The following is a 14,997-nucleotide window of genomic DNA, read 5'->3' as shown; positions in this document are numbered from 1 at the left end:
CATTTGATTTTGTGTCGGGCAGGAAATGTGAATGTGGTACAACAGTTATACCACCGGTTCATTTTGTTTCAAGTCAAATTGATATTCCAATTTTTTTACCTAATTTAAAAAAGTAGTTTTAGCTAAGTACATAAACATTTAATTTAGTAAAAATAAATCTTTTGTCTTTGCCCCTAATTCCTATTTTACCTCACCAATCAGATAATTTTAGGTAGGATAGATCCTACCCAAATTATCTGAATTCTGAAAAAAAACTAGTGGTTATCATAGTATGTTTACTATGAAAACCACTAGTTTTTATTCAGACATGTTTTCATTTATAATAAGAGGGATGAAAGAAAAATAAGAGCAAATACAAGTAGATCAAAATAATAAACTTTATTATTTATAAAAACAGTTATACATTTTATTCAACAATCATACAGTTCTGTACTTGATCATTAACTTCTATATCCCTACACTTGGCTGCTTGTAATTCTCGTCTTATCTGAAAAAGCAAAAAAAAAAATGAAGCCATGTTTTGTTTGACACTATATGATAAATAAAATTAAGTAATTAAAATTTATTGCTATATCACACTTCACACCATCACACTTATAAAGTTATTGTAAACGTGAAAGTTTGTGTGTGTGTGTGTGTGTGTGTGTGTGTGTGTGTGTGTGTGTGTGTGTGTGTGTGTGTGTGTGTGTGTGTGTGTTATGTACACTCTTTCACACAAAAACTACTTAATGGATTTGGCTGAAATTTGGAATATTGGCTATTTTTTATCCCTGGAAAATCAAGGAATTCTGAAGAGGTTGTGGAAAATCTAAATCTACATGGACGAAGTCGCGGACATCAGTTGGTTGAGTATCAATCAATCAATTAGCCTGTTTGCGTCCAGGGCTGGACATAGGCCTTCCCAGAGCGCGTCACAACACACAATCCTCCGCCTTCCTCATCCACCCACTTTCCGCTAGGTACCTTCTTAAGGTTGTCAGTCCAGTGGGTTGGAGGGTTAACACTGCGCTTGCTAATATGCATTCTCCACTCCAGAACATGTATAACAGTACACTCAGTAGTTGAGTATTATGAACAAATAAGTTCCTTACCTCTGGAGTGATAGTGGGGTGTGACTGTTTTCGCAGGAGTTCTAGCAGTGCATCTCGCTGCTCTGTTGATATGTCGGCTTTGTAACGTTGAACAAAAGTCAGCAATGCCTGATGCCACAGCACTGGTAACATTCTGGATTCACTTTGAAACCTGTGTTGCAAACAACATAAAGCATTTAAAACTAAATATGCACTGAATAGCATTTAATTAAAAAAAAAGAATTCTTTATTCTATTACATAGGTACATCTCCCATTAACGCTTTTGTTATTATTAACAACTAGCAGATCCCGGCATGTTCCACTATGGTGTCTAAAACCATCTTCGCATTATTGCCTTTCGAATGAAAATGGTTTGGGGCACATTGGTTGGATGGTTTCACAGGTAGAAACATTTTTTGTGTATTATATATATAAAGATATGTGTCCGAACTCTCAACTAACTAAACTAAAGGGAAAAGTTTCCACCATGATTATTATATGAGTCACAAGCTATTACAAAATAAGTTTACAGTTTTCTTAAATGCTCAGTATAGAACATAGCCCACCTGAGAAAATGGAAAACAACTGAGTCCACAACCCTGTATGGCAGAGCATATTTCTTGTCAAATAATATTCTCAAAAATATAGAACTAGCGCCAGTGTAGTCCATTTCTGCAATCTTCAGCAAAGCAGCACTAGAATGAAGCACTGGTACAGAATTCCTAGCCAAAACCGAGCCAACAATTACAGCCTCGCGCAATGTGCAATCTCCAGCCTGAAATCATAAACTTAATTTATTAGTTGCTAACATTACATAACTGCATCTATACTAAATATATAAAGAGTGTTTGTAATGTATAAACTCTGAAACTACTGAACCAATTTTAAAAATTCTTTCACCATTAGAAAAGCTACTTTATCCAGAAGTAACATATAGCTATAATACATATGTGCCGCGGGCTGAGTATTGGGCATAAGCTAGTCAATATAATATAATATAAAAATTTGGAAGTCAGTGGGGACCACTGCATGACAGAAGTAAAAATTAAAAAGACAGTTGTATAGGTAAACGAAAATAAGCAATAACAGTGGTTTTTTTTATGGATTTTCTAATTAATTGTAGTATGAAAAATTTTTATTTCATAATTTGTAAATTGAAACGACTAACACTAGTTTTTACATCTCACTATTCTTACATCTTACTCTGGGCACTATTGACCCGTGTGGTGTGGTTTTCAGTTTTTACCCATCCCAAAAGCGCCCCACGCGCCAAAAGAATTTTTCACTTTAGAAATGAATCCTACTGTCTTGTGTAACTTAATTTCCTACAAAGCTGCACCAATAACAATTTTAATATAGGTATCCAAAACATAGTTACTAAAAGATAGCCTAAGACTGTGGCTAATTCAGTTGTACACAATCACTAAACTAAACTAAAATGGCACGCCTAAGTAGATTGCTATCCCTTTCATAATCTTGCTTGCGGATAAGGATAGCACTAGATTTATAGCTGTTAATTTACTACCCCGCTGTCTTATACTTACTTCTAAAAGTGGCAGCAAAATGCCTTTCATAAAAGCTCCTGGCTTGAATAGAGATTTCCTTAGGGCTTGATATAAATGAAAGTTTAATCTCTTATACTCAGCCAGATCATCTCTTACTCTAGGTAGGAGTACTAGGTTGTAAAATCTCTGTGCCATTTTCTCTTTTAAATTTGAAGCAAAAATCCTAGTTGCCTGAAACAAAAGGTAAAGTAGTAGTTGTTTTAAATAGCACCGAGAGTCTTTTTGAATATGTACAAGGTTTTAATACAATTTTAAGTAAAAAAGTCACGTATCTATTTAAAATAAATAATTAAGAGTGTTATGTACCTAACTACCTACCTGCTTTACAAGAACAACCTTGACGATCTCCCTGGCGCAGTGGTGAGCGCTGTGGTCTTAATAGTGGGAGGTCCCGGGTTCGATTCCTGGCAGGGGTTTGGAATTTTATAATTTCTAAATTTCTGGTCTGGTCTGGTGGGAGGCTTCGGCCGTGGCTAGTTACCACCCTACCGGCAAAGCCGTGCCGCCAATCGATTTAGCGTTCCGGTACGATGCCGTGTAGAAACCAAAGGGGTATGGGTTTAATAAAAACTGCCATACCCCTTCCATGTTAGCCCGCTATCATCTTAGACTGCATCATCACTTACCACCAGGTGAGATTGCAGTCAAGGGCTAACTTGTATTTGAATTTAAAAAAAAAAAAACAACAAAATATGAAAGTATTTCAACTTTGGCAGGTGTTATTTTAAATGGTGGGATTCCATTTTTAAAAATGAATGCAAGCGATTAGAGCAAGTAAAAGTTTTTAATCTACAGTGCGACAAGACTCTCTTGGCACTTGAATGACATTGACAGGGGGGCGCTGTTGGAGAACAAAGGCTTAGAATATTCAAACAAGAACAAAGGAGACACTTGACGGCAATGCTAGTTCCGATTTTTGCCACGTGTCTTGTCACACTGTATAGTAGGTACTTTAAACACTTTTTGATATAAGAAGGCGGTCTCACTGATGCAGCCTTTACAGTTTTAATGGAAGTGAATCAAGAGCCACTTTCTGAGCGAATGAAATGAAAAATAAATTACCTGATACATGGCTGCAGCTGACCATGTTGTAGGTTCAGTAATATATAGTACTTGTTCCCAATTTTGCAAATGTGGTATCATTTTAAATGCTTTAGGCAATTTCCCAGATCTGTATTTCTGTAAGACATCCCGGACACCTTGATACATAGTCTTAATTCTGGAAAAATTTCCAAATATATATACTTTCCAATTATAACTTATAATAAATTGGAAATTATTATTTTTCTTAATTTTAAGGAAATACAAGATAATTGGGCTTTGCAAAATAAAGACAATGTGGCTAGTTCGGTTGCACACAATCTAAATTGACAGGTTTAAATCTAATGCTGTCTTTCTCACTGGGAGCATTATGAAAGGGATAGCAATATAATATTTAAACCTCTCAGTTTAATTTGGAGATTGTGTATAACAACTATAAAGCATTAAACGCAACTGATGATGATGTAATGCGCAGACGTACGCATTGAGGGTCAAACCTCTGTGGTTTATTTACAATGCGTACTACCTATTATATGTAAATTTTCTTGTGTGTTAATAATAAAAAAAAAAAAAAACTAAAAAGGCATTGGACACCTACTTTAGTATATTTCTTCATCAAGAAAAGAATACTAGGAGTATTTTAGAGTGACTAAGTGGTAATGGTGTACTTACCTTGGGTCAATATTTTGTAATTTCAAGGTTTCTACATCTGAGAACTGAGTTTGTAGTTCAGTTTGTTTGTCTGTAATCTTATCTTTTATGATATCTGCCAGTGTTCGTGTTTTCTCAGGTTTAGAGGACATAAACATTTTAAGAGCTTCCTCATCCTCTTCGTTGATTTCAATGTTATCATAAAAAGTATCTGGTTCCAAATCATCATGGTCTGAGCCCTCTTCGTGGTCAGAAGTTTGATCTAAATATAAAAAAAGAATAAAATTTATTGTAATACTCAGTATTATGAATCATTCAAAAGTTGAATTCATTTGTGACTTACTGGAAAATAAATATTTAAAGAAGAAATGATATAAATAATAATATGAAAAAGATCGTAGAAGATATTTTAAGCTTAACATCCATTAGTTCTATTTACTCATACCAAGTATGGGTTTTTGTTATATAGGAAACATGGACGCTGGAAGGGCATTCCACCCTTCCAGCGTCCATGTTTCCTGCCATGTTACACATATAACCTAAATACCATCTTAGCATTAAAATATTTAATTGTACCTACCATTTATTCAGCCTTTGAACTTGAAGGCACATAGAAATTACTTCTAAACAGTCTTGAAAGACTTTTTCTTTGGACAATGGGCAAGCCAAAGTGCATTGTGCATGTGCAGGAATAGTTAATTGCTCTTGGTTACTCGCCCATTTCAAATAATTACCCCATAGTGGTAAATCATTGTACGTTGATAACTTACCATGTAGTGATAATGAAGTTGAAGGTGTGGGAGCAGCTGTGTAAGAAGGAGTTCCATTAACAATTTCAGCTTGTTGCCTCCTTGCAGCTTTTAGAATTTTTTTTGATAAGTCAGCATTAACAAACTGGAAAATATTAATAAAAAATATTTAAACAACAAAGAAAGTATTACTTATTACAGAGGTAACAAAGTAAGACTATCATAATACAAGGATAACAAATAGACATTCACTCTGTATATTGTTTTTTTTTCATATATGTATATGTATTAACTAAAAAACCAATTAGTCAATGTTTCTCATATTTTAGAATTGGTCAATATCAGATTTCCCTCTTCACGTCACTGAATGAAATAATTACCTATTTATGTATATTTTGTAATAATAATAAAAAAGTTGATAAAAACAATGACTTAAGATGAAAAATATAGATGAGATTGAGGAATTATTAAAGAAAAAAAGCTTACTTCTTCATCGCCTTCGTTTCTGGTTTTCTCTTTTCTGTTTTTAATTTTTATTGCATTCGATGTTTCTATTTGATCAGCGAGTGATATATTTATTGCTACTTGTGAGGGTTTAAACTTTTTAGCCTTCCCCATTGTTAAAATGTGGATTTTCTTCTTATTTTGCTAAATGTGGATTTTAAAAATACATTAGAAATCAAGAAATATTAACTGACAAGTGACAGGACATGTGCTTTTTGATTAGCCCAGTGTTTCCACTTACGGTTTTGGTTTTACCCTAATTCGCCCTAAATCGTAGATTTAATCACTGTGTAACCGCGTGTGAGATAGCGATAGCACGACGTAACGATGAATAACACGACAATTATTACCATTGTTAAGTAGTCAATATTTGTATTAACCAATCAACAATATTTGTATTAAACGTTTTTTATGTGAAAACAAGTAAATAACTCATGAGAAATACAATTACGCCACTAATTTTCAAAGTTTGTTTTGCAACTTCTTGTATGTATTCTTGAAAAAAACCAGTTACATGATAAGGGACAAAAAATAGGTTAGCTGCGTCTCTGTTTATCACATTAGTAACTTTATCTGTGCTCTCTTTTTAGTGCGAATGAGAAAGCAAACGTTCCTGCATCTATCTTTATTACTCTATCTACGCCCTAAATTAAATATTTTTTTAATACCCTTGCATGTTTAGTATTCTTTCATGATCCATAATTCTCAAGTCTTTTGTCTTGGGATAAATTAGTTGTTTTCTGTTTCATAGAGTCTAACAAAAGCTAATAAGATTTTTTAAAGTTTTTATGAAGGAACTTGCAATACTACAGGAATTATTATGTACATAGAATATTCACAGAGTACAGTGATGATAACTTTGGAATTTCATTTCCATATTTTTCATGAGATTCTGGTCTACCTATTATATGTAAACCTATAAAAATACGCTATTAATCCATCCACAATGAAGAAAGAAACAAATAATTATTCCACTTGTTTTAGTTCGTAGATTTATCAAAGGGTTCAACCCTACGATAAATCAAAAAATACAAAATTTACAATACGCTACAACCTGAAGTTTGATTTTACCCCAAATTAGCCTAAATCCCTGTGAATATAAAAAACACCTTAAGCCATGCCTAATAATAGTTGTTTCACCTTAGAAATAGGGCGAAATCCCTAAAAGTGTAAACACTGAATCCATAGAGTACTGATATTGTCAAAGACCTTAGACAAAGAGTAACTACTCTATGGACTCTATGCCGCAGACACACTCTGCCGTAGATGGAGTAAAAAATCTAGACAAAGGAACGTTTGCTTTCTCATTCACACTAAAAAGAGAGCACAGATAAAGTTACTAATGTGATAAACAGAGGCGTAGCTAACCAATTTTTTGTCCCTTATCGTGTAACCGGTTTTTTTCAAGGAATCATCATTCCTCATACGTTTGGAATACTCTTAACGCGTAAACGTCCCATCTTAGGCCACATCATCACTTCCCATCAGGTGTGGTTGTGGTCAAGCGTATACCTATAATGAATAAAAAAAAAAGAATACAACTTTAGTTGCAAAACAAACTTTGAGAATTCATGGCATCATTGTATTTCTCATTAGTTATTTACTTGTACTTTTTAATATTCAGTGCCAGTCTAGTCAGTTTTTTGAAAATAACTTTTATTCCCAGTCGGTCTGTTGGGTAAATCTAAATAAAACAACCAACCTATCGCATGTGCGTGATATTTTTATTTTCTCTGAACTTTTACGTACTCAGCGATCATAATCGTTTGCGCTGTTCAAAATATACTCATTCGACTGTAATAATATTATGGCTAATGTGCTCAGTTTAGTTAAATAGTTACAATGACTTTAGTTCACAAATAATATAGCATTGTAATGTATATAATGTAATGTTATTATTTTTATTGTATTGAACAATTTAAAATCATAACCAACTTATCAGGAGTAGGTAAGTATATAAAAATTACATAAAAAGCAATAATTAATTATTAAGCTGTTAAAATCACAGTTTGTACTTAAAAAGAATAGTAGCGTCAAATCATCTACTCGTTGTAGATTAATTATTACAATCTAGTTTATAATTTTTCCCACAGACATCACCTTCGGGGACTTTTTTACAAGAAACGACATGGCTGTAACCTACAAATTTAATCTATACCTACAGCTAGTTTCCGCAAGCGCACAGTTTTTTAATTTAGTCATGGATCACCGTTTAATTGGTAGGTATAATAAGTGTGATGGCACATGTAATTTAAGTGCTTCCACTCAAATAACACAATATGGTATTTTACCCATTTTCAAAAAGTGTCTAAATTTGAACCTAAAGTGATAATAAACTACCAAAAAATTTACAAATCTTTTTGGTTCATGAGCTGTGATGACATTACATGGATTAGTAAGCAACGGTGTTTTCTTAGTGAAATACATTACACTTCAATCCATCTGACGTCACAGTCTAAACTAACATGGCCGCTTCGGTATCATTCGTTTTTAGAATTGTAATATTGTAGAACATTGGTATTTATAGAACAGATAAAAAAATAAAATGTTTAAAATTAATTATATAATTCGTTATATATATTCGTATAAACTGAAATTAACATGTTTCGATTCCAGATTGCTAATATAAGGCATATTATCTTGTTTGTACATTTTTAGATTTTTTCTCGCTTGGTGTAAAATACCGTATTATAATATTTTCTAACACAATACCTACTTATTATGTTACATTCTGTTGCAACGATGTTTTACCTACTCGCTCTCACACATTATACCTATAACAATTAACAATTAAGTCTATAAAATGACGATGTAGCAAAGACGTCAAAAAAAAAAAGAAGCAGGCGACGTTGGCGTGATGAATTAGATAAATTTACAGTTAACCTAAATTTAAATTTACAGGCCTGAAGAGGCACGAAATAGAAAATTGTGGAAGGATCGGAGGGAGGCCTTTGCCCAGACGTGGGACAGCACAGGCTGATTTAGATTTAGATTTAGTAGCAAAGACGGCGCGGTGCTGTGCCACACCGGAATGTAATAGTACCTACCAAGATTATTCAACATAGAGGCAATACACGCAGTGACTTACGTTACGGGTGCGGGATAAATTCCAAGCGTAACGAGGGATTCTAGAGTCAATTCCGAGCGTAGCATCTAAAATCCTGCGTGAAGCGCGAGGTTTAGGGGTGCTCAAGACGAAGACAGCTGAGAGAGAGAGAGAGCAGAGCGTTGAACACTCCTCCTTGATAATATTGCACGCGCAGTCAGGTACGATGGAGTATGAACCATGGATCCTAGCAAAATAAATGACGGCAGCTGCGCGGCGGCGTCTTGTACCTAAGTGTCGCTTATCTATTATCCCCGAGAGTAGGCCTATGTATAGAAAGCAAGCGAAAGAAATATTTATATACTTAATGTAACCAGAGTAGATTTACTTTCAATTAAAATGACAACTAGATTATTAGCGGTGTGACCCATGGCGAAAGTGTGGCTGGAAGCGGAATCCGGAAGCAGGCGTATTTTACTGTGTTATTTGGGAGAGCGGCGAATGAGTTGAAGATAGTTTTTTTTCTAGAAATCACTTTTTGTTCGATAGCTAAACTATTTGATTAAAAGCTTTCATTGTAGTGTTAATTTTTAGAAAACATCTTGTTCTATCCAGAACATGCAAAAACAAGCAGGTTAATTACCTAGTTTTCACAAAAATATTGAAAAAATAAAAAGAACCTATATTTTGTCATGCTTTTTTCGGTTTACATTTTTAGCTATCGAACAAAACTAGTTTTGTGTCTGTAGGTTTGCTACATCGTGAGAAATTGCTAAATAAATGCAAGTACCCTTGCTTAGTCGAAATGAAAATTAAAATAGCTGCCATTTCCACAAAGTTGTGAAAGAAAAATAAAAAAAATTTGATTTGTCGATAAAATTGTTTGTAGCGCTTACCCTTAACGGGTCCGACATCGGTAACCAGACACACTGTATAATATTATGACTTCAAAATTAAATCATAATAGGTACAAGTTTACTCTAAGCTGTATCTCTAAAATGAGTAACGGGTAGAATGCAATTATAAAGATTCTTAGGCTGGGCGTACACTGACTGCTACATAACGCTTGAGCGGTTGCTTCTTTTCAGCAGCTGGTTTTGCCACCTTATTTTTTAAAGCAAATGAAGCGAATGAATCTATGAATTAAGTATATTTACTTTAGTGTTTAAACTATCGTGAGTGATTTCCATATTATACATATCTTACACCCGGCTGTACTCACGTGTTTAGTCGACGTTAGCCCTAGTTTCGAACCCATCCGGGGTCCTTTTTCAAGGAGTTAGTAAGGGTTCGAAACTAGTCGGGCTAACGTCGACTTAACACGTGAGTACAGCCGGGTAAGATATGTATAATATATTTACTTTTTTTAGATAAAAAATACATTACAACGTAGAACCCTAACATCATCTTTACGTTCTGTCTAAGTTAAAATAATTAATAATCCGTTTATCTGAGTGTGGAAATTGGTGGGAGGCCTTTGGCCGGTCGTACTTTAATGTTCTCATGAAATATAAAGTAAGTACGTTTGTTCGAAATTATTATAAATTATGGGTTGTAACTAGCAGCTAGTGTGGAGGATTTTTAGCAGCTTAGGTTGTGGTTCAGGCATCCAATGTTTCATCTATAGTACGCGACAGGTTGAAATGGCAATCAGGTGCGGACCAGCGCGGGTGACGTGCGGGTGTGCGGGGCGTCCCCTCACCTCATACCCCGATGGTCATCTCAACCTGTCGCGGACTATAGATGGTCGGGAACGGCTTAGAAGTCGAACCCGGCTGTTTGTTGTGTGCTTCTTCTCAGACCAGAGTGGATTTGGAGTACTCATAGTTTTAGTTTTTTTGTAATTACCTAGCTAGTTACCTAGTTGTAATAGCCTAGTGGTTAGACCGTCCGCCTACCAATCAGAGGTCGAGGGTTCGATCCCGTGTACGCACCTCTAACTTTTCGGGGTTATATATGCGTTAAGCGTTAAGAAATTAAATATCACTTGCTTTAACGGTGAAGGAAAACATCGCGAGAAAACCTGCATGCCTAAGAGTTCTCCATAATGTTCTCAAAGGCGTATGAATCCTGCCAATCCGCACTGGGCCAGCGTGGTAGACTATACCCAAAACCCTTCTCACTCTGAGAGGAGACGCGTGCTCTGTAGTGAGTCGGCGATGTGTTGATCATGATAAATTACCTATTACCACAACAATTAAATATTACCTTTCAAATTTAACAATTGACAGTCAAAGTGTACAATGGTTCTTGTTTTGAATAAATAGCTTTGAGTTTGAATAAAAGCATTTGAGCATTACATACCTACCTGCCGCTGAGAAGTTCAAGTTATTTTTGACAATATCGCTGCTGGAGCGGATATACTCTCAGATAATAGAAGTAAATGTGTGCCTTGACTTAACCAAACACCATTCTGTCATCGAGAAAATAATAAATGGACGGAGTATAGTTCCATGATGAAAACCAGCCCGGCGGCGCCAGTACGACTCGCGCACAGAACATTCCGTTCAATCGTAAATCAACTTAAACGATAATGATCTTTGATAATGTGATATATAAGTTAATTATATTGTTATACGCGTAAAAGATTAAATAATAATTTTATGAAAAAGATAGGTAGATACATATCGTAATGTTACCTTCAGTAGGTAAAGCTTAAAAGTAGAAATGACATTAAAGTATAAGACGTATAGTACGCGACAGGTCGAGATGGCAATCGAGGTATGAAGCGGGGGACGCCCCGCACACCCGCACGTTACCCACGTTATCCCGCTTAGGGTTAGCGTGGGGGCTGTGCGGGTGTGTGACGCATTCCCACCCCGATTGCTATGTCGACCTGTCCCAGTGCAGTAGACACCTATAATTTGAATATGAAGGCATCTAGATGAGCACGTGAGCAGTGGCGTGAGTAGGTAAAGGCGTCTGTTTCTTGTACAGACAGATTCTCAGAAAGGCGAAATAATAAAATTTATTGGTTAGCAAAATATGCAACACAAATAATCATTTTTATAACATTGTTTATTTATTGTGACTGAGTTTCGTTAGGTATTCAGAATCTTACTATACTAGTACCTACATATTTTAAAACAGCAGCAGCATTCTTCGGGTTTCAAAACAGCGGAATTCAGCAGATTTTCGCAAGCGTCTTGTATGCGTAGATGCCCTAGCGCACGTTCACATCTAACGTATTGTCAGCCACCGACTGTGAGCGAGCGTTACGCAGTTTACTGCTTCTCATTGATATTCATTGATATTCCACTTTTCATTCTAACCAAACCGACAATACGCTCACTCTATACTTAGGCTGTGTCCCCAGTAGGCAAACTGTTAGCGGCCGACTGAGTTTGCGGCGTACCGGTTTAGTACGCCCTTCCATATATTTGAAATGGAGTGTCCACAGATTGCTAGTTTTGCGCTCACTTTACGCAGTTTGCAGCGTTACGTGCGCCGTAGTGGCCGACTCACAGCAAAACCGGTTGCAGTCGGCGACGGCGATATGCTTGTTCGCCGGGCGTAGTGAGTCCGTTTGCCTCAAACTGTTCATGCGGACAGTTGGAAAGAAGCTATCGACGTGTTCGGACGTGTTTTTTTGCATCGCTTATCTAACTAATCTCTACGCACACACACCACAGAAAATCCAAGATGCCTTTTGATACGGAAAGGTTCATTACGGAAATACAAAATAGACCATGCATATGGAACTTGTCGAGTGAAGAATACAGCAACAGAGTATTAAAGCAGAGCGGTTGGAATGAAATCGCTGTTATTCTATACGATGATTGGCAAAACTTAGAAGAAAGCACTAAAGTAAAAAAAAGTAAGTTCCATTCTAATAAAATTATTATTTATTCAACAATATACTTGCATCACTCACTACATAAAATAAAGTATCATAATCACTACGTAGTATTTACGGCTTTACAAACTCCGTTACACCATTTCGTCCTGTAGCTACACCTTAAAAATACTTCTCTTGCCAGGGTAGTTTTCCTTCGTAAAGAAAATAGTTTTTAAAGTTATCTCTTGTTGTCTTTCCAGAATTTGATACAGTAATCATTTGGCTTCTTGTGCTTGTAAGAGTTGTTGAGGTACGTCGCGAAAGATGTGTATATTGTACTTGTTCCCTTGCTATGACAAAATTATGTAAAATACAAACAGCTTTTACGATAGCGATGGTTGTATTCACATTAGTAGCAATCGGTGTATGCAGAACTCTCCATTTGTTTGTTAGAATGCCGAATGCACATTCCACGCATCTCCTAGCCCGACTATGGCGATAATTATAAATTCGCTCTTCCTTATTTAAACTTTTATTAGGAAAAGGCCTCAAGATATGCTTTTGCAATCCAAATGCCTCATCTCCAAGAAACACGAAAGGCTGGGGCAATCCATTTGAATTAGGCAATTTAATAGAGTTAGGAATATTCAGAGACCCACGAGCCAATTTTTTGCCGAAAGCACTTTCTTTAAATATATTACTGTCAGCATTTCGTCCACAAGCACCAACATCAATAGCTATAAAAGAACAGTTTGCATCTGCTACGGCTAACAGAACAATTGAGAAGAACTTCTTATAATTAAAATAGTTAGATCCACTTTTTGGTGGTTTTCGAATACGGATATGCTTGCCATCGATAGATCCTATACAATTAGGATAGTTTGTTTTTTTATAATATCGTTTTGCTATTTCTAGCCACAGTTCTTCAGAAGGTTCCGGCATTTCCTGTGGCTGTAAAAGATCCCATATAATGCATGCAGTTTCATTTATTATTTTCGATACTGTCGATTTTCCAACAAGAAACTCTTGGGCAATTTTTCTGTAACTTAATCCAGTTGACAGGAATCTAGAAAGAATATGAAGTACCGGTTAATTTTGTTTCAGTAAAAGACCTACAAAAAAAATGGAAGGGGTTGCGCGACTATTACACCAGAGAAAAAAATAAGGATTCCTCACTCAAAAGCGGAAGTGGGGCACCAAAAAAACGTAAGACGCCATACTTGGATATGTTGCAGTTTTTGAATGTTTCTAGAGCTAGCAACCAGACATCTAGCAACATTAGCGCCGAGACGTCTAGCAACAGTAGCACTATGTATGATGAAAAAAAGAAAAAGATGACTGTGTTTCAGGAGGCACTACTTAAATCGATGGATAAAAATAGAGAATCCGACCCAGATATGAACTTTCTACTAAATATTTTACCGGAAATGAAGACAATGTCCCCAACCCAGAACTTTGAATTTCGGTTTGAAGTGATGAAACTTATTAAAAATATTAAATATAATGTACACAATAATTATGACGGTGCTTTGATGCAAACTGGGTGGACGAATGCCAATAACTACCCAGATCAGTACGGCTACACGAGTGGAAGCAGTACGCCAAATGTGCAAAACTATCCTTCAACCTCAAACAACTACAACCCAGTTGGAAGTAGCAGCATTCGAAGTCCTCGAAACAGTCCATCACATAGCTCTACAGGTTCTTCAGTGGAAGTAGAAGACATAGAAGCAATATTGCGAGGTGGTTCAGACCACATTGAGGATGACGAATGACTGGTTACCTACTCAATGTTACCATGCTAGTTCCTAATCCAATTTAATAAGACTGTAATTTGAAAAGTGATTGTTAAATTAAAAACTAGAATAATACTTATATTATAAATGCGAAAGTGACTGTATGTTTGTGGGTTTGTTTGTTTGTACCTCTATAGCGAGCCAACAACGCAGCCAATTGTCCTAAAATAGCATAGATATGTAAAATAGAACATGAGTGATTGATATTGTAGGCTACTTTTTATCCCGATATTTTCTACAGGATCGGGAGCAGCGGGACTTAAAATTTTATACGCGAGCGGAGCCGCCGGCCACCCCACTAGTAATTAAAATATTAAGTTGTCATTACATTCGTTGCTGATTTTTAATATTAAAATTTTTAAAATTCAAAAGCGTCAATTATTTACTTACCTCAAAGTTATAGTAAGCCGTTCTTCGGGACTTATTGTATCTCTTGTGATATTATTTTTAGCAATGTACTGGGTTATAGAGTTCAGCAATTCGTCAAATGTATGAGAAGTCATATTGAAATACTGGTAAAATTTTTCTGGATATTTCCTTAGTTCTGGGTAAAGAACATGAAATTGTCCAATGCTCAATCTTTTCTTGTTTAAAGGGTGAACCCAGTGCTTCTCTTTATCCTCTTTCAGTGCCTCTAAGATACCAATTACTTCAAAAATATCCATCGTCACCAACACAACCACTCCCTTCGTATAACAATAGTAAAGTGAAAATTCAGTCGGTCGACCTAAATAAGCGGCTAACTCATAAAAGTTTGCAGCTCACTCGAATTTCAGTTCGCCACAAATTTGCGGCT

The 14,997-nt window shown here is 35.8% G+C and overlaps 2 protein-coding genes, 2 long non-coding RNA genes and 1 pseudogene across 4 annotated transcripts in view; 2 read left to right on the top strand and 3 right to left on the bottom strand.

Annotated features, from left to right (window-relative positions):
- Positions 1-14,997, bottom strand: part of LOC138402270 (uncharacterized) — a 229,087-nt gene that overhangs the window by 209,931 nt on the left and 4,159 nt on the right. Inside the window, exon 2 of the long non-coding RNA XR_011236689.1 lies at positions 8,266-11,925. This is a non-coding gene — a long non-coding RNA (uncharacterized lncRNA). The remainder of the gene's footprint in view (positions 1-8,265; positions 11,926-14,997) is intronic.
- bys (Bystin) lies at positions 360-5,797 on the bottom strand. Its single transcript, XM_034985098.2, has 8 exons — positions 5,564-5,797; positions 5,099-5,222; positions 4,350-4,590; positions 3,699-3,855; positions 2,616-2,807; positions 1,638-1,846; positions 1,092-1,242; positions 360-487 (listed from the first exon to the last, which is right to left on the bottom strand). The coding sequence occupies exons 1-8, from the start codon at positions 5,693-5,695 to the stop codon at positions 407-409; spliced, it is 1,287 nt and encodes a 428-aa protein (XP_034840989.1). The 5' UTR covers positions 5,696-5,797; the 3' UTR covers positions 360-406.
- Positions 11,930-14,957, top strand: LOC138402272 (uncharacterized). The gene is made up of 2 exons (XR_011236691.1): positions 11,930-12,200; positions 14,504-14,957. It is a non-coding gene; the product is annotated as an uncharacterized lncRNA (long non-coding RNA).
- LOC117996957 (uncharacterized) lies at positions 12,194-14,957 on the top strand. Its single transcript, XM_034985100.2, has 2 exons — positions 12,194-12,444; positions 13,510-14,957. Exons 1-2 carry the CDS (start codon positions 12,270-12,272, stop codon positions 14,178-14,180), a joined length of 846 nt encoding a protein of 281 aa, XP_034840991.1. The 5' UTR covers positions 12,194-12,269; the 3' UTR covers positions 14,181-14,957.
- On the bottom strand, positions 12,807-14,866 carry LOC117996956 (uncharacterized; annotated as a pseudogene).

This window comes from Maniola hyperantus, chromosome 4 (genome assembly GCF_902806685.2).
Source record: "Maniola hyperantus chromosome 4, iAphHyp1.2, whole genome shotgun sequence".
Classification (NCBI taxonomy): Eukaryota; Metazoa; Arthropoda; class Insecta; order Lepidoptera; family Nymphalidae; genus Maniola; species Maniola hyperantus.
Note: the sequence above shows the minus strand (reverse complement) of the source record. Positions and strands in the feature narration are given on the sequence as shown.

Bases quoted from the DNA above. Each gene is read 5' to 3' on its own strand.
- LOC117996957 (XM_034985100.2), top strand. From the start codon at position 12,270: ATGCCTTTTGATACGGAAAGGTTCATTACGGAAATACAAAATAGACCA. The intron at 12,445-13,509 runs GTAAGTTCCATT...ATTTTGTTTCAG, and splicing joins AAGCACTAAAGTAAAAAAAA to TAAAAGACCTACAAAAAAAA.
- bys (XM_034985098.2), bottom strand. From the start codon at position 5,695: ATGGGGAAGGCTAAAAAGTTTAAACCCTCACAAGTAGCAATAAATATA. The intron at 4,591-5,098 runs GTAAGTTATCAA...TTTTATATTTAG, and splicing joins AACTTCATTATCACTACATG to ATCAAACTTCTGACCACGAA. The intron at 1,243-1,637 runs GTGGGCTATGTT...TTTGCAACACAG, and splicing joins GTTGTTTTCCATTTTCTCAG to GTTTCAAAGTGAATCCAGAA.